At 38.9% G+C, this 17,397-nt stretch overlaps 2 protein-coding genes across 5 annotated transcripts in view; both read left to right on the forward strand.

Annotated features, from left to right (window-relative positions):
- The window catches only part of ADGRG6 (adhesion G protein-coupled receptor G6), a 114,098-nt gene that overhangs the window by 54,954 nt on the left and 41,747 nt on the right, over nucleotides 1-17,397 (forward strand). For 3 of the 4 annotated variants that reach the window (XM_081186285.1, XM_081186284.1, XM_081186287.1), the window contains exons 5-9: nucleotides 5,357-5,425; nucleotides 6,758-6,838; nucleotides 14,590-14,675; nucleotides 15,690-15,742; nucleotides 15,842-15,901. In XM_081186285.1, the coding sequence (XP_081042411.1) occupies nucleotides 5,357-5,425; nucleotides 6,758-6,838; nucleotides 14,590-14,675; nucleotides 15,690-15,742; nucleotides 15,842-15,901 (349 nt within the window). The remainder of the gene's footprint in view (nucleotides 1-5,356; nucleotides 5,426-6,757; nucleotides 6,839-14,589; nucleotides 14,676-15,689; nucleotides 15,743-15,841; nucleotides 15,902-17,397) is intronic. The other variant, XM_081186286.1, reaches the window with a different exon arrangement.
- LOC308582814 (uncharacterized protein) lies at nucleotides 9,985-14,580 on the forward strand. Its single transcript, XM_081186311.1, has 2 exons — nucleotides 9,985-13,690; nucleotides 14,116-14,580. The coding sequence occupies exon 1, from the start codon at nucleotides 9,990-9,992 to the stop codon at nucleotides 11,913-11,915; it is 1,926 nt and encodes a 641-aa protein (XP_081042437.1). The 5' UTR covers nucleotides 9,985-9,989; the 3' UTR covers nucleotides 11,916-13,690; nucleotides 14,116-14,580.

The following is a 17,397-nucleotide window of genomic DNA, read 5'->3' on the forward strand; positions in this document are numbered from 1 at the left end:
GTGTTTGTGATGAAAGTGAGCTTGGTTTCCCAGAGGGAAACCTCACCTTTCCTAGGCTTGTCAACTCATCTCATAAAATATGTATTTTGCTTCTGGGTATGTTTGTTCTTTTGGTGCATTCAGAGTCACATTGTGATGTCTAGATTTGAGCTCAGGCATTTTAAAAGATGGCTAGCAAGATTTGCTAAATGATAGTGTTCATTTGACTGTATTATACAAGCCAGACTGAATAATTGTATTACCTTTGGTGTGGGACATGTCATGTAGTTTGTCCACCTTTGGCCCCTATCCTGCACTCATTTCTCACTTGTGGCTCCTAGAAGCTGTCAGCATATGACAGCGGCCGCACCACAGGAGCAGCTTCAATTGGCTGGCTAAACCAGGTGAGAGTAGCCAATGGGTCTTAAACCCTTGGTGAGTTAGGGATGCACGCAAAGGCAGGATCCAGTGGATTGAGCGGATAAGACCAATAGGTGGTCCATTGGTCCAAGAAGGCAGTTTCTGCATGTGCTGTAGGTGGAAGTGAGGGGCAGATGGGTTTTATTAACTTCGGAAGGTAGCCTATCCAGTAGAAGGAAAAGTCTGATCCTAAACCTCCACTGCCTTATGAGATATCTTTAGGAAAAGAAATGGGGCAGTCTCGTCATCTGGGCAGCCCTGGATGTCCATACAAATTGCCCGGGCTTGCACCCCGGGGAGGTCACTTCAGTGCTGCTAACACAGCAGTTTGACGTCACCCTCAGAGGCACACTCCATTGTCTCGAGACAGAAGGATGCCAACCATTCTCTAATCTCTCTCCCTAGACGCATGTCCTTAAACTGAACAAGATATAATAAAGAAAAACAAAGGTCTGAAAGTGAGGTATAGTGGCTAGAGTGTCAGACTAGGACCTGGGAGACCAGGATTCAAATCCCACTCAGCTATAAAACTCACTAGATGATATTGGGCCAGTCACCACCTCTCAGTCTAATTGATCTCACAAGGTTGTTCTGAGGATAACGTGGGGAGAGGGAGTACCATGTACAGCTCACTGAACTCCTTGGAGGAAAGGTGGGATCTTAACTGTAATAAAAAAAATCTTAGCAAGCATGGAGGGGAGTCACAACCAAAGCATTGTGACTTTACGCAACAGAGCAGTTGTGCGCATCTTTAACATGTACTTTCCCCATTCACATAAAAAGCATGAATGGGGGTCTATTTTTTACACCCAAATGAGTGCATAGAGGAGGGGAGCAAAGGTAGCCTTTAATCGGTTTTGCTGTAGCCTTTAATCGATTTTTCTCAACCTGACTTTGATATTGGGAAGGGGGGAATGGACTGCAGTCATATGGACTGCAGACAAGGAAATGTTTCACTCTCCTCCCTGGTATATTCCTTTTTGTGTAATACTGCTATGTGAATGAGCATGTTTGAAGTACATACAGTTACACCACATGTTTTGTTCAACCCTAAAGTGCAGTTTTATTTCAGTTTTAGTTACAATTGAGGGAACTTTCTTTTCCATAATTGCACCATCAAACACAGAAGGGGCATGAAGCTTGTTCGCTCCCACCCCTGCCCAGCCCAGTCTCAAATCTTTTCTCTGTCAGTCAGATGATAAATTTCACTGTTGTTTTTATTTACAATAAAATAGCAGTATGCTTGAGCTGATAAACTTGTGTTCCCTATAAACACTGCCAACTGTGTTGGAATCTGCAAGAAAAGGGATTCCTTTTTTGATATTTAGCTGTGAGATTACAAGACAGATGTGTGTACAAAGGGAAGGGGTTAAAAAGATATCTAGCTCTAGACAGATGAATGTGGGGTAAAGTATAGTATCTGTATGAGAACCTAACAGTGCTAAAATGCTGGAGAGTTGATCAGAACAGGGCATGGAATTATATAGAATAATAGAATAGTAGAGTTGGAAGATACTCCAAGGGTAATCTAGTCCAACTTCCATGCTATGCAGGAATAGTACAATTTTATTATTATTATTATTATTAATTCTATACTTGAAGATAATCATGGCCATTAATTTCAGTGGATTTATTCTGCATAGGACTAGTATTGGCTATAACCCTTAATTCAAATATTTCTAATGTTTAATTGCAACCCTATTTCTGGCTCATAACAGAGTCTTATTTATTCATTTCAAAAGCTAACATTTGCCATGAAATGACTTAGCAGTGGGTTTTAATAGAAGACGGGTGATGGTAGCATATTAAAATAGTTTTCATAATAAAGAAGAATGAGCGACAAAGCACCCATGTAAGAATCTGAACTGATAACACATTATTTTAGTACCTTTACTAAGAAGTAGAAAGATGATTCTGAAGAATGGGGAGATGAAGATAGCAGCCAATATAAAATTATTTAAGATGTCTAAAATTGACTTAATAGAAGTTGTAGAAGGATATCATAGGAATAGAAAAGCCAGCAACCCAATTGTATGTGAAATATATTTCTCACATAACATTTTTTGGTGAATATACATTTCGGATATCCCTTGTATCCGCACTGGGTTAGATGATGAAATTGTGACATGATAAGCTGAGATATGAATTGGCTCCATATACCTGCACACAGTTCTTTTGCAAATGATTTAGAATTGATTGCATCAGTTTGGTGTCTTCTACTCTCCGTCTACAGATTGTGATCAGAGTGAGCCATGGGAAGCTGGTGGTGATGGCACATCCCATTCCATTTCAACCTGACATAATTTCTCTAAGAAAATACCCTCATTAATACAGAAATGGCCATGATTCCATTATTGCATTTCAAAATGAATTTCCTGTGCACAGTTACTAATAAAAGGCTGAGCCTTAACTAGAGAAGATGCACAAGGGATGCCCCCTTTATCTTGTTGGGGAAATTTAATAATGTATTTTAAAAGTGCCCTTTGGAACAAAAGTGATAACCATGGCTACTTTTCTAGAAAAAGAGGTGCTGGAACTCACCATGAACACCTCCCTTGTTCTCTTAGAATGGCAATGGCGCCCACTTGAGAAATGCTGGAACTGAGTTCCATTGAGTTTTGGCTGAAAAAAGCCCTGGTGATAACATATGTAATAGATCAGAAATTAAATATTAACAGCGTTACAGTGATGGTCTGTATTGATTATTCATTTTGTTGAGAAGGTTATAGAAAGACAGCCATCCCGTGCCATTCATTGCAATGATATGACAGACAATAAAGGGACCTTCCTATTTGCATATAAATGTCACTGCTATTATCTCACTCATCAGCAAACAGCTTTTATTTCCTCAAACAGTTGCTGATTTTCCTGGTTAATGGACTTAATGCGTATTAACATATTGACAAATATAATCCTCCTGAGAGAACAGTGTCTCCTTCTGGTTTAGTATGCTGTTTGAAATTGATTCCTAGTCATTTACGTAGCTTTAGTTTAGCTTTTGTGGACTTATTCACTGACCTAAAAATAACTTGTTAGTACCCTACAAGTGAGAAAACTAGACATGAATTCTCCAAGACTGTGTTCCTTAGGCAGGCGTTGTTCAAGACATTTTGCTTCTTAAGGCAAAGGGCAAGAGGGGGATCCATAGAAGAAGCTCACTGGACTGGCAGTTCAATATTATTTTGACCATGGTGATGGACAGTGTCCTCCATCACACTTGAGTACAGCAGCCTTGTATAGATGGTGCAGGAGTGGGCCATGTGATGCAAACAGCAATGTCCTTCCACACCTTGCAGTTACTCTGTGTCCCTTGTCATATTTTGCCTGAGGCAGTCACTCTGCCTAATGGTAGGGCCATTCAGGTAGTGTTTAGACTCCCCCTCAAAAGAATTTCAGAGGAGTTGTAATTAGCCTAGGGCTTGCCGATCAGAAGGGTCGGCTGTTCGAATCCCCGCGATGGGGTGAGCTCCCATTGCTCGGTCCCAGCTCCTGCCAACCTAGCAGTTCGAAAGCATGTCAAAGTGCAAGTAGATCAATAGGTATCGCTCTAGCGGGAAACTGAATGGTGTTTCTGTGCGCTGCTCTGGTTTGCCGGAAGCTGCTTAGTCATGCTGACCAAATGACCTGGAAGCTGCCTGCGGACAAACTCCGGGTCCCTCGGCCTATAGAGCGAGATGAGTGCGCAACCCCAGAGTTGTCCGCAACTGGACCTAACGGTCAGGGGTACCTTTAGCTAATTAGTGATGACATCAAGGCTCAGAGTAGGGGATTCAGAAATATGAAAAGGGGACTCAAGGGCTCACTTCCTAAATCTATTCTAGAATGAGCCCAAATTTCACTGAAATTCAGGACCTTTCACAAACTCTCTCTAGTACCCCTCAATTTCCTGCGCTATACAGACTTACTTGATAGCAGTAGTAACAATCATTGGGAGGTGTGGCATTTGGACCTCTACTAGCCTGAGATGCTGCTGATGCAGCAGCAGCAGCAGTGTTGTAGCATTAAGAGCCATGAGGATAATAGTGCTCATGGTTCCCATTTTTTTTAATAAGAAGCAGATTTGGGAGACATATTGGAATGGGTTTTGGTGGGTTGGGATTGGAAAAATACATATTTTCTCCCAACCCCATTCTGAACTGAGCAGAGAGAATGGTTTTCCATCCTGTAGGCGTAGCATTAGGAGTGGAGTGTCATGTGTGCCATGACGTAAAATAACTCATGCTATACAGGGAAGTTTCAGGGTGGAGAAATGGGGATGCCCTTTTCCACTATTCAGAAACTACTTCTGCTATTTCTCAGTGAAGCACTTATATTAAAGGCAGTCATCCACACACCTAGGCTCTTTTGTACTATATAGCACTGAGGAAGGGGATGTTCTAGAAGGGTGAGGCTATGGAAAAATGATTTTCTATTTTTCTTTCCTTTGTTAGGATCACCCCCTCCACGCCTCTGATGGGTGACTGTATGTGACTGTTGCCTCCCCCATTATATATTCACAACAACACTGTTGAGTAAATTTGTGTCTGGTCTAAGGTCACCTACTGAGCTTCATGTCTGAGTTATGATGAACCTAGGCTAACCACTAGGACATTTTAAGCTACACTGACTTTCCAGAAATACTGTTTCCTTTTGTGTGATCTAAAACTTCTGGCGATCCTTTTCATTAAGTGAGTCTATTATGGGAGAGGAAGAGAAATATTTCAGTCCAATGTTTCCCATATTCTTCATAATTTACATTGTGGTTTAATTTGTGGTTTTATGTTCTGATTTTATTCTGTGAACCGCCCTGAAATGTGGGTATAGGGCAGTATATAATTTCACAAAATAAAATAAATCTACCTACTCACTTTTTTTCTTAATTAAATGTGTAAACACCCTCTACCTTTCTTCATAGGGAAAGTGCCACAATAACAGACAATTATTGCTTATAGTGCCTCTTTTTTCCCTTTTGAAAAAGGTTCATATCTCATTCCCCTACCTACAATTGAACCTACTAGCTGTGCAAACCTGGGAAGCCTGTGCCAAGGTAAGAACCTAACAGTATTTTGTATACTTGGAATATATCTCCATATTTTGTTTGCTTGTTTTTAATTAAACATTTATAGGTTAAAAGGCTAAGGCCAAAATGGAATGTAACCAGAGAGAAGAAACAGTCATAACAGAAAAATGACTATAAGGGACATAGGATATGTGAAAGGAATGTAACAACTCACTTGATAACACCCTTTCTATAAAATCTTTTTATTCTAAAACCTAACAGATTCTATAGAAAGGAGGGCTAGCTTCATTTCTTCCTTTATCTTCACCCCATCTCCACCTTTTTCATTTGAAGTTACTGGGTTTGAATTACTTTCAGGTACTGGATTGAGTTGAATTTTAAGAATATTTCACACACACCCAAAAAAATTCTTTTAAGTAGTACTGTCTTTAGTTGCTTTGATGAAAATGTTTCTGTGTTCCAGTGTTTCAAAATGACAAGCTATTATGAATATTCTTCTTTCTGTTGGCTCAAAAATGCATCACTTTTTGAATGTTTCCTTTGTGGTAACCTTTGAATCTTTATGTGTGGTGCTTTTCTGAATGCCATTGGGAATTAGACAGCTGAAATCCTAAGCAACACTTTGAAAATGTATCCTTTTCAAATATATCCATTTACGATTTTAATTCTGTTCTTTATCCAGACCTTAGAAGATTTAATTAGATCCTTACATGGATGCCCTGTAGAGGCTATTTTTATGCTGTTTGTAAACAAGTGTTCTTGTTTAAAGGCCTTAAGAGAGGATGATTCAGAATTTGTGTACCCACAGAAGGGCTGATATTGCAGCTGTTATTTCAGCAAATGACATTTTGCAAAAGACAGATCTGGTGTTCACTTGGTTATTGTGTCTGTTTACATCCTGAGCCTTAACACACTTCTAATGTAAATCTGTTTAAGACTGGGGTGTGGAATTTATAGCCACCTACTTACCTGCACCTACGGGCAGGGGTACCTTTACCTTTACCTATGGCTTCATCTCATTCATCCTTACAAAACTCTTTGGGATAGATCTATGTTACTTCCATTTTGCAGGTGAGCAAATGAAAGTTGTTCAAGATTATCTGGAAAATACATGGTTGAGTTGGTATATAAACCCAAGTCTGACACATTAATCAGGAAACCATACTGACTCTTTAATTCATTTATACTTTGAACAAAATGTGTGCATGTGTATGAGAGAGAGAGAGAATTGTGTAGCTTATTCAGTAGTTAAAGAAGCAATTCCCTCCATTCCCTGTTTGTGTTTTCATGCATTATTCCATGACCTCATTAACATTCATGTTCCATACAAGTTCACTTCTTTCTCATCTTTGTTACCAGCTACTGTAAATTCCACCACTCCATCACCCACTGTTACCACTAACATGCCTGATACTAATAGAACTGATAACCAAAACTATGGTAAGAAATTCAATGTTACGTTTCATTTGTTATGTGACTGAAGCTGCAATCCTATACCCACTTGTCTGGAGTGAGCTCCACTGAACTCAGTGGGACTTACTTTTGTATAGGATTCCACTGTAAGACATTTTATTGCCTTTTAAGTATACTTGTATATGTCAGATCTTATATAAAGGATCCTGGTTGATTCTGCTATATCAAGCACTGCTGAATTTGCTTTGTGTCAAATTAGTGAAAATGTGGGAGAAGGGGAATTAAACATATTTCCTGTATATATATTTCCTATTTCAGACATTTATAACATGTTGTTCCCTTGATTTTCAAATGCTACATGTCAAGATCAGTGACTTGCATCTAGTGCTGTCAGTGCAAGAGTGGAATGGACTTATGCTCAAACAAGAGGACTTCACATTCCTCTCTTCTCCCCTGCAGCCCTCTGGGCACCCTCAAAATCTGCTTTGGGTGGTTAGGAAATCCTCCAGACCAGATTCTGAGGGGCACATATAGAGCTCCAGCAGAGTGAAGAGGAAGGTGAAGTCCCATAGTGTGAGTTGGCGTCCTCTCCTACAACATTAGATCCTGCCACTTTCATACTTTGCTCATAAGGGCTTCATTTATGGTTACTGAAGGGTTGAAACAGTTCAGATCTGCTTGTGAGGTTCATTAACTCAAGCAGAAGCACTAGGAGCAAAGCAAATCCCCTCGGAACAATCATTGCTTTTCTTTTGAATCATTTCACTTGTACAACAGGCATGGAAAATGTCACATATCTTAGGAGTCTAAATGTGAACTGTGGCCAAGAGTCAAGTGGCACTGGTGAACTAGGTCCTAAATCCAGAGTATGCAGCATTCTAAGATAAAGAAAGAGCAACTAATACTTTTATACCATTTCATACTGCTTTGTAGGTAAAAAAAATAAAAATAGCAGTAACAAAATGCAAGACAATTTAGGAATAAATATGTAAAAACAACATAAATCAGCATAAAAGCAAAGCCCATTTTACAAGAGGCCACACCTTTTAAAGATTAGTATGATCAGGGGTTGCCTCTTTTTCATTGTTATATGCTAGAAGGGATTTCTCAGCTGTCAGAAAAGATGGGATAGAATCTAAATTTAGAGAAAGACAAGGGGTTGAAATAAGTGGAAGGCTGAGCCCTAGAAGAACCAGGATAGAGCATGAGCTGGAGACTGCCAGTGGGCTTTACACCTGAAATATGCAATAAGGACCAAAACGTAGCATAGAAAACTATGGGTGAGGCAGTAAAAAAGGTTGCATGACAAAAACATGCCAACGTATTAATGCAAAGTAATACTAGATGAAAATCAACTAAAATGGGTGCTCAAACTTTATAAAGGTCAAGGATATCAAATCAGGCATGGTCATTTCATGATGAAAGACTACTAAGGGCTGCCTTTAAAATGCTACTTCTTGAACAGTTCTGAGGAGACAAAAATTATCAGGAGATAGCAGATGATAAATCATAGAATCATAGAGTTGGAAGAGACCACAAGGGCCATCGAGTCCAACCCCCTGCCAAGCAGGAAACACCATCAGAGCACTCCTGACATATGGTTGTCAAGCCTCTGCTTAAAGACCTCCAAAGAAGGAGACTCCACCACACTCCTTGGCAGCAAATTCCACTGTCGAACAGTGGAATGCTTGTTGCTTTTTAATTCTAACATTTCTATCTAAAATTTTAATTCTAACATTTCTATCAAGTAGATTGTGATAATGAACTGTCCAGTACTTCCCCCCTCATGAAACCTCATAAACCTATGCAAAAAATCTGTTTTAATTTGATTTTATGTTTTTAACGAATGTATATTTGTTAGAATACAGCTATTCTTATGCAGGTGATGGTTGTTTATAACTCATCCTTAAAAAACCATAGGGCCAAGTTATGAATGTTACTGAATGATTTAGGTCAGTGAGAATTGCTGATGTTTACAGTGAGCAGAGTAACTACTCAATACCCCTTTTATGTTTTTTATGTCTCTGAATATCAGAGGAGACTCAAAGTTGGTATATATCAGTGCAGTTCCTACTAAATTGAGACAATTCCTCTGTATACTCAGTCTCTAAGCCTGATCTGAGGGAGAGGTAATTCATTTTCATAAGTAACACTTCTGATCTTTTAACCTTATGGCTTACTATATATAGACCTGCAGGCAATGAAAGCTCCTGCTACAGTGGTCTTCAGAGTCAAGAGAAGTTCAGCTGATTCCTCTCATCCAATACTACAAGGGCAGGGAGATTCTAAGATCAGAGGCGTCAAAAACATAGGAATTATTTCAACTCCAATAGTATGGCCTGTGAAGCAGAGGCCTCTTCATGCCAGTAAATCTGCATCAATTGAACAAAGTCCAGAGAGAAAAAATGCACCCAATTATTTTATCCCAACAACACCAGAGGTCACATCATCTGCTCCTGAGGAGCAGTCAATATCTCAAGTGAATATCTTGGGTCCTTTTATAGAACAAGTAAACATAGACGAGAATTCTTCCTTGAAGTACTCCATCTTTAATAATGTTTCAGGGCATTCTAAAAGTTTGCTAATTGAGAGTAGTAACCAAAGAGAAATACCAACTATCCCTCTTGATCATATCAGAAACATGGTACTCCCTCTTCAACAGAGTGAAAGTGTTGACAGAGAGCCAATATGGACTTGGGCACCTCAGTTAGAAGATCCTAAATCAGATTCTTTCTTTCCTTCTCTGAGCAAGAGTATCTTTCATCAACCCACAGAGAATACTCAGTGGTTGTTATCAACAAATAGTTACACATTCTCTTCTGCTTATAAATATGCTTACAATTTCTTACAGTCTTTGAGTGAAGTTGCAACATACAATCAAGCTGTTTCTGATATTTCAGAAGAAATGCTTCCATCTCTTTCTGTCCAGTCTTCTTATACCCACCGTATGCAATTATTTCAAGAAACAAAGGTAGACTTACTAGAAAAAAGGTCACTTGGAAATGTCTACCTGGAGCCCACAAAGAGAATTCTACAAGAGGATTCTATTAGAAATGGGTTTTATATTTTTGGTGAACTACAGCCTACAAAATTTAATTACATCAAAGACTATAATTCAGTACATTTTAAAAAACAAGTTTTTAAACAGAGTGCAAATCCCTCTGGCTCCTTACAAAACATGAAAGCCTGGTTTCCAGATGTTGTGCCCATAATTCATCCAACAGAAGTTTTCCTGCCAGCAGAATACAGTACAGAATTGCAAAGTTTATCAGCTGTTTTACCAAAAAGAGACACACACTCAGAAATTCAACAGACTGTTTTTGTTTCATCGTTGTATCATGGAACTTTCAACACTGCCCCTTTCAAAGGTGGCTTATTTACATTTAGACCTCTAACTGAAGAAGAGGTGGTAGAGGCCTCTTCTCCAGAAGATGAATTTGAACTTCCAGATACATTTCTTGCTTATACCAACTCCATGTCTCTTTCCTTAATTTCCTTGGAAAATAAGGCTCCAGGATCTGGACATGTAGAAAACAGTGAACCTGATAAACCACATAATGACATGACTCTTCCCACAATTGATTCTAAACGGATGGATAAAATCAGTAAGTCCTGGAAGCCTGGTGACTTAAGTCATCCAACACAATATGTTGATAATTGGATTTTGGGGAAAGATCCTCTAGTGCCTTCTGAGGACTCTACAGAAAGGTGGCAGCTCTTCTTCAGCCAGTCAGTTTCTTCCCTAACAGAAGGAGTGTTAATGCCTGCCACAGAAACAGATGACATCACCATGCAAACTACCCCTAATAATAGCACAGTGGACCATGGAACTGAACAAATAAACACTTCTACTTCTGTGTCAGAAAAGAATAGAGAGAAGCATAGTTCAGTTGTTCCGATACTCTCGTCAAGGATTTCAGAAAGTATGGAAAGAACATTTCCACTGGAAACAAAAAGAGACCTTCCTCTTAACATAAGTGTGTCCATGAACGATGAATCTCCACTTTATTTTCCTTTGACTTCATTAGAAATACCTGTGATTCAGCCTTCCATGCATTTGCAAAGAAGTACTTCTGATAGGTTGTATGTAAAATTGAAAAGTACTGCTGTGTTAGCCACACAGCAAATTTTGGATAAAACACAAGCTGGCTATATAATAAATACATTCCCTTATCATACTGATCTATTAACACAAACTTTTAAGCCTCCATGTACAGAAAGTGCCTGCACAGTTTCAGCACTGAGTCTAATAAATGTGCAGTTTGGTAGCCACTCAGCATCACTGATTGTGTCAACACCTTTAATCTCACGAAGTCTTCTAAGTGACCTTGGTCAAAATTCTCCCGATTTGGGCTATTCATGGAACGAAGTCCTAAATGTACAAACAAGCCCACTGAATGAAAGCCATATAACTGTCAATGTAAAACAACCTTTGGAAGATTCAGAAAACAAACGTACCCCTTCTCTTCAGCTAGAAAATGTTGATACAGTTGTTGGTGATGTGGATCATGAAAGTATTAAGCCTAATATAGAAGCTACCATTTCAGGAGAGGAATCAGTTTGGAAGGTGCATCGCTTTAGCAAGCATACCTATAGTTCTGCAAACAAAGTATTGCCCTCCTTCAATCCTAGTAACAATTATGCTACTGATTTGTACATTTGGGCAATTTCCCCATCTTTTGAAGACTTCCTGGATTATGATAAAACAGCAACCTACCATTCCTTTTTGGAACCAACAGTTTCACTGGTAACAGATGTGATAGCAGAGTCACCTCCATTTCTTGAATCCATTATTCATTTTAATGAAAGTACCTTAAACAGCACAAATGTCACAATTGGAATGACACTCCTTCATAATTTGCAAACCCCAGGCTCAGTGGAAAAGGTGACTCATGAATTTTTTTTGTCCAATGTGACATCTAAAGCAAACCAAAGTATTGTAGCCCACACAACACTGAGTCCTAGCACCAGCTCTCCCAAATCTTTGTTGTCTTGTTTTTTATGCAACATCTTCATTGACCGGGACTGCCCGTGTGGACCTGAGGTCAAGCACAGTATGTCAAAGTGTGATAGTAGACGTAGAAAACAATCATCCATCTGTTAGATCTTGTAGAAATTGATTTAGAATAACTAGGACTAGACTAGACTCCACACATAGTATTGTAAGCCTTTAACAGTGTGATCCTATACATGTCTACTCAGAAGTAACTCCCATTGAGTTCGGTGGGGAATACTTCCAGGTAAATGTGTATAGGAATGAAGGCTAAGTGAACTTGATTAGGAGTGCATTTACACCATTTTTAAAAAGATTAGTAATGATAATATAGATCTTTAGTATGTAACTCTAATCACTATCATCCCATCTACTAACTACAAAAACTTTGAGGAGACTATTATGACAATCTTATATATTTGATTCATCTATTCTGCCCATGCACATTTTGGTTTTTTTCTCTGTGTATACTTGTGCATACAGGCATATATTTTATAAAGAAAATACAGTTTGATCAAATGTGGGGCTGCAAGTGAGGCTTTTAAGTTCCACCCACCCAGCCTTTCTTCATTAGGGTTGCCACATCCAGGGATACACAGAGCTAATTTTTGTATCTTTCTCCCTCTCTGCTTGATTCGGGGAGAGGAGAGAGAGAGTGGAGAATCTATGGATGCTGCTACACAAACACAGCTCTGGTCTGAGCTCCTGAAAACATTTCTGGTTTGATTTTTGTTTACCACCAGAACATTGTTGAATGTATTCAACAAGGTAAATCAAACCCTAGCAATTATACATAAATACAGTTATATTAAATTCCTTAGATTGCCCCTTGATATTTTACAACAGTTAGAATATCTACAAAAGAAAATAAACATAATTTCAAATAATAAAATTGTATCTTAAGAATCCTTTTGCTTTTGTCATTTTATAGTCTCCTGAGAGATGCTAGAGTCTTCTATACTAACCTCAATGAAACATGTTGTCACTCACCATGTGATACATCTTAAACAATTTAGTTCTACTTTATAGATGGTTTATTATAGCTTTTCTATTAAGTATGATATAATTTATCATGTATTTCTGTATCTCCACCTAACCTAATTGCAGAAGTATTTTTCACTGAAGCAGAAGTGTGATTTTCATAGAAATTGGTTCATACATCACTGAGGGCTCATATAACTGTCCAAATACATGATGTGACAGAAGACCGCCAGTAGTGTTTGGTTCAGCAAATGCTATTAATCCAGTCCAGTGTGATATTGATCCATACATTGGGGGTTGGGGGGGTGGGATCACAAGCACTGTCATATTCATTGTGGGGAACCTGTACATCCCATGGGTTTCCCTTCACTTGTAGCTTCACTCACAGGTTCTAGGCTGTTCAATCACTATTATGGAACATTATACGCTCCCATTCTAATAGATAAGCTTTTTCAGTTGGTTATTAGACCCTTTCATATTATTGCTTTAGTGGAAATGGGGACGTAATCCCTCAGATGTTTTAGGCCTCCATCGCACAATAGTCAGGTTTGATGGCAATTGTGGGCCACAGATTTCCCATCTCAATTTAGCTTAGGCAGAGAGATAGTGATTGGCCCAAAATTGCCTAATGTGCTTCATGGCTTAGTCAGGATTTGAACCCTAGTCTCCCAGGTACTGGGCCGACACTAACCACAATTCCACATTGATTGTTGTCATTTTTGCCATGTAGGATCAAATTTATCTCTGTCTTGAAAGTAAACAGACTGCCACAGCTGCACTGTGTATTTTATGTTACTAGATTGGTATCTTCAACTATATCATGTTTTGAGTCACTGACTCACCTTATCTGGCATAGAGCAATAGGCCCTATTATACAAAACAAGATAAAATTTTGCTTCAGGGACGTGAATATTTGTAATAGATCATAAAAACAGCCAAAGGAGGAGTTTGCAATTTGAGTGATCATATTTTAAATTCTGATTTATTTATGTTTTACTATTGATGCAATGGCCCAATATTTGTAAAACATTATCTTTATTAGTATAATGAAAAGATAATTTAATCATCAACATATTTAATACTTAAGGTAATTGCTAAATACTAGTTAACTGTTACCACAAAACATAAAAATAGTAGTTAATAGAACTGTTAATTATAGCAATGTTATATAAGCTTTCTGTTAACCTGAATGATGCAAAGTTTTTCTCCTTGGCTTTTATTATGAAAAGCCAGAGTAAATCTATAGTTGCAGGCAAATTTGACCTATTAGAAAACAAAATTTAGGTTTAAAAGTTGGCTGGGCTACGTGGCAGCAGTCTACTATTTCAAGCATTACCAGCATCAAGATTTAATGGCATAGTTGACAATGTGTTTTGATTGGTTATTTTATCATTGTTCCAATTCTATCTGGTGATACTGGGTTGCAGTCTTTGCACATCTAAGCTTCATCTGCTCACGATGAAAATAATTGAAACTTGGATATAGTCTGACTAAGCTATGGGTTGCATTCAGTGAAGATGTCTTGTTCGTGCAAGGTCTTGCATTTGTGTGATAGAATTCCCCCCATCTCTTCCTGTGCTCACTTTCCATCTCCCCAATATGCCCCAGAGGATATGGCGAAAACCCTTAGAACAGATCAGGGGTGGGGAGAATTCTGTTGTATGAGTGGAAATCCTTTGACAAACTGGACAAGTTCATTGGATACCACCCTATATATTTTAGTACATTTTCAAACAGGTTTTTGCAGGCTGCTATAAAACATGTATCATGGTTCTAACTTTTACAATGTTTTTGTAATATATAGGGGGACTGTTCTACAGAATTGCCATTACTGTCTATACTTCCAACCTTGAATCAGAGTCAAGTGTTCAGAATGCAGTTGCAGAATGGGTAAGTTAGGCTTTTCTATAAACCTCTTCCTCTGCTCATTATTATTCAAATTCAATTTAACAAATACACAATTCAAAGCAATGCACATGCTAGAACTTAGAAACTTATTCTGCAAAGCCTGCTGTAATGTATGGATGTTTCCGGAATCCAGTACCCATAGGCCCCGGCCAAAAGTGGTCAGTGCTCAGAAATTATGGGAGTTGCAGTCTGACAGCATTTAGAGGGCAACAGGTTAGCCTCCCACTGTAATGGCTGGGGTGCAAACAGTTCTCTGTTGCAAAGCAAGCCCTAACAGCTGTGATGTAAACAGTTGTTTTCATATTTTGTATCTGCTTATTTTGTATTGTTGGACTGAGAACAAATATAGAACCTACTTGACTGCCTCATATTGAAGCAGAATGGAAGGATTAAAACCATCAAATGCAAGTTCCATTAAAGAATTATATTTGGAGAATCACTACAATGCCTTCGCAGTTGCTCTGTTCATGGGCACTCTGTCTGCATCCTTGGTTAACTTGACCAAAGCAACTGCATTTGTAGGATAACAGCTTCCATAAAGTTTGTCCAAAAGTGGGGATGACAACATCCTTCTGTGACTATCACTATGCTGTAAAATCTGAGATCTCTCCTTTTCTCTAACCTGGATTCAGTATTTTATGGCTATAGTGAGGGTACAGACAGGATAAAGTTTTGTACACTAGTCCCTATGTGCAGAGTCCTTTATATGCCTGTGATTTCCTCATTGTTGTCTTGCTCTATTTGTCAAGAATGGATCTCTGCCTTATTTTTCCAGCATTTTTAAAGATGGTATTTTTGCTTTACTGACCCATCGCTCAAGACAAAAATGTGGTGTTCACTCTGAATGTTCACACAAGGTCACACATACAAAATTGGCACAAAATTGCTTTTCTCATACAACACTGTAATGTTAAAGTGAAGGCAAAGCAAGATGTACATTTCTGCCATATAGTACATGTCTTTCAACCTTTATGATGTTGTCCTTTTGTTTTCCAGCTAAATCGCACCTTTCAGAATTGGAATTACACTGTATATGTGGTCAATATAAGGTAAATGCTTGCTACGAGTGAAACAAAAGACAAGTTACCATTCTCTTGGGTAAGGTTATTTCCCCTCAAACTTTAACATTTGTGTCTCTTGTTTTGTAGCGTTCAGCTGAGTACTGTGAAAGAAGGAGTAAGGGAAAAGAGAAGCACAAATGATCAAAGGTAAAATTATGTGGATAGGCTCCAAAATAATTCAGATAATCTTGTTAATTTCATCAGGTGCTGAAATAATTGTTTAGAATGCGACGGACAATTTACACTTAACCTGGTAGCAGTGTGAGAGATATTTTCCATGCTGCCCTTGATCAGAGGCAGTATGCTTCTGCGTACAAGTTGCTGGAAACTACAGGAGGAGAGAGTGTTGTCCCCCCCCCCCCCGGTCCTGGTTGCAAGCTTCCCATGGGCATCTGGTTGGCTATTCTGAGGGCAGGATGCTGGGCTAGAGGGGCCACTGGCCTGGTCCAGCAAAGCTGTTCTTTTTTTCAAGCTGCTCTGTGTTTGATACAAGGAAATTCAGTGAGTGGGGCCAGTTGCATGGTTCCTGTTTGAGAAGGTTAGAAAGCAGCATTAAGATCCTATAAAAGCATACATTTGGTCCCATCATTGTGGTTCCTGTATTCAGTGGCCTGCACACCCACCCACCCACAAAGCAGCAGTAGCAGCAGCATGGAAATTTATTCTCCATGATATGCTCCCACACCACTGAAGAATGTATGTAATCAAAATGGATGGGACAAATTATGTAGAACCATATTGATTTCAATTGACACTGCAGGAAGGGCGACAGTTGGATAGGAAAGACCCATGTGTCTCACGGAGTAGTGATATTCATATGTGCTGCTCCCAGCACCATGGGATTACACAATGAGAGAAGTTCAGTGGGTGGCATTTCATCTGAAGGGGCAAGTTGGTCCTAGACCAAGATGAGAAGAGGCCATTTGTGAAGCAGTTCCCACACTGCTGACAGAATAATGCAAACTGAATCTATACCTTTGCTTAATTTGTAAAATTAAAGTGCTTTTTGTTGATGCTGCTCTGTTCCCTTGCACTTCACAGCTACCTTCAAAAAAGCCCTATTCATTCATCCTCTCAGTAAGAAAACCTATATAATTAGAAACTGAACTCTTCAAACCCAGGGATAGTGAAAGAAGTGACATGAAAAATTACATCCTCAGGAAGAGTAAAGGAAAATGCAATATAGAAATACTTGGTCATCTTACATCACTTAGTAATCTGCATCAAAGTGATCCAAAGTACATACTGCTCACTGTGTATGAGCCAATGACAGATGCATGTTTGCCCAGTCCCAAAGTGCATGTCTTTATCAGCACCTGGTGCAGCCTAAAAATATATCTGGACAGCAGGAGTGTGACAACACAAATTTTAGTTAATTATTAACTGAACAAGATGGTGACATTTAACTGGTTTTTATTGTAATGTGTAATGTTTAATTTTCCTATTTCAGTATTTCTGTGTTTCCCAATTTGAGGGTCCAGCTAGAGAGCAGAGTTGAAATGAAGATTAATATGATGATGAGGGCATTTGTTTCTGGTACAGTGGTACTCTGGTTACAAACTTAATTCGTTCAGGAGGTCTGTTCTTTAGCTAATGGGGCCTCCTACTGCCGCTGCGCCACCGGAGCGTGATTTCTGTTCTTA

This window comes from Podarcis bocagei (genome assembly GCF_964188305.1).
Source record: "Podarcis bocagei genome assembly, chromosome: 3".
Classification (NCBI taxonomy): Eukaryota; Metazoa; Chordata; class Lepidosauria; order Squamata; family Lacertidae; genus Podarcis; species Podarcis bocagei.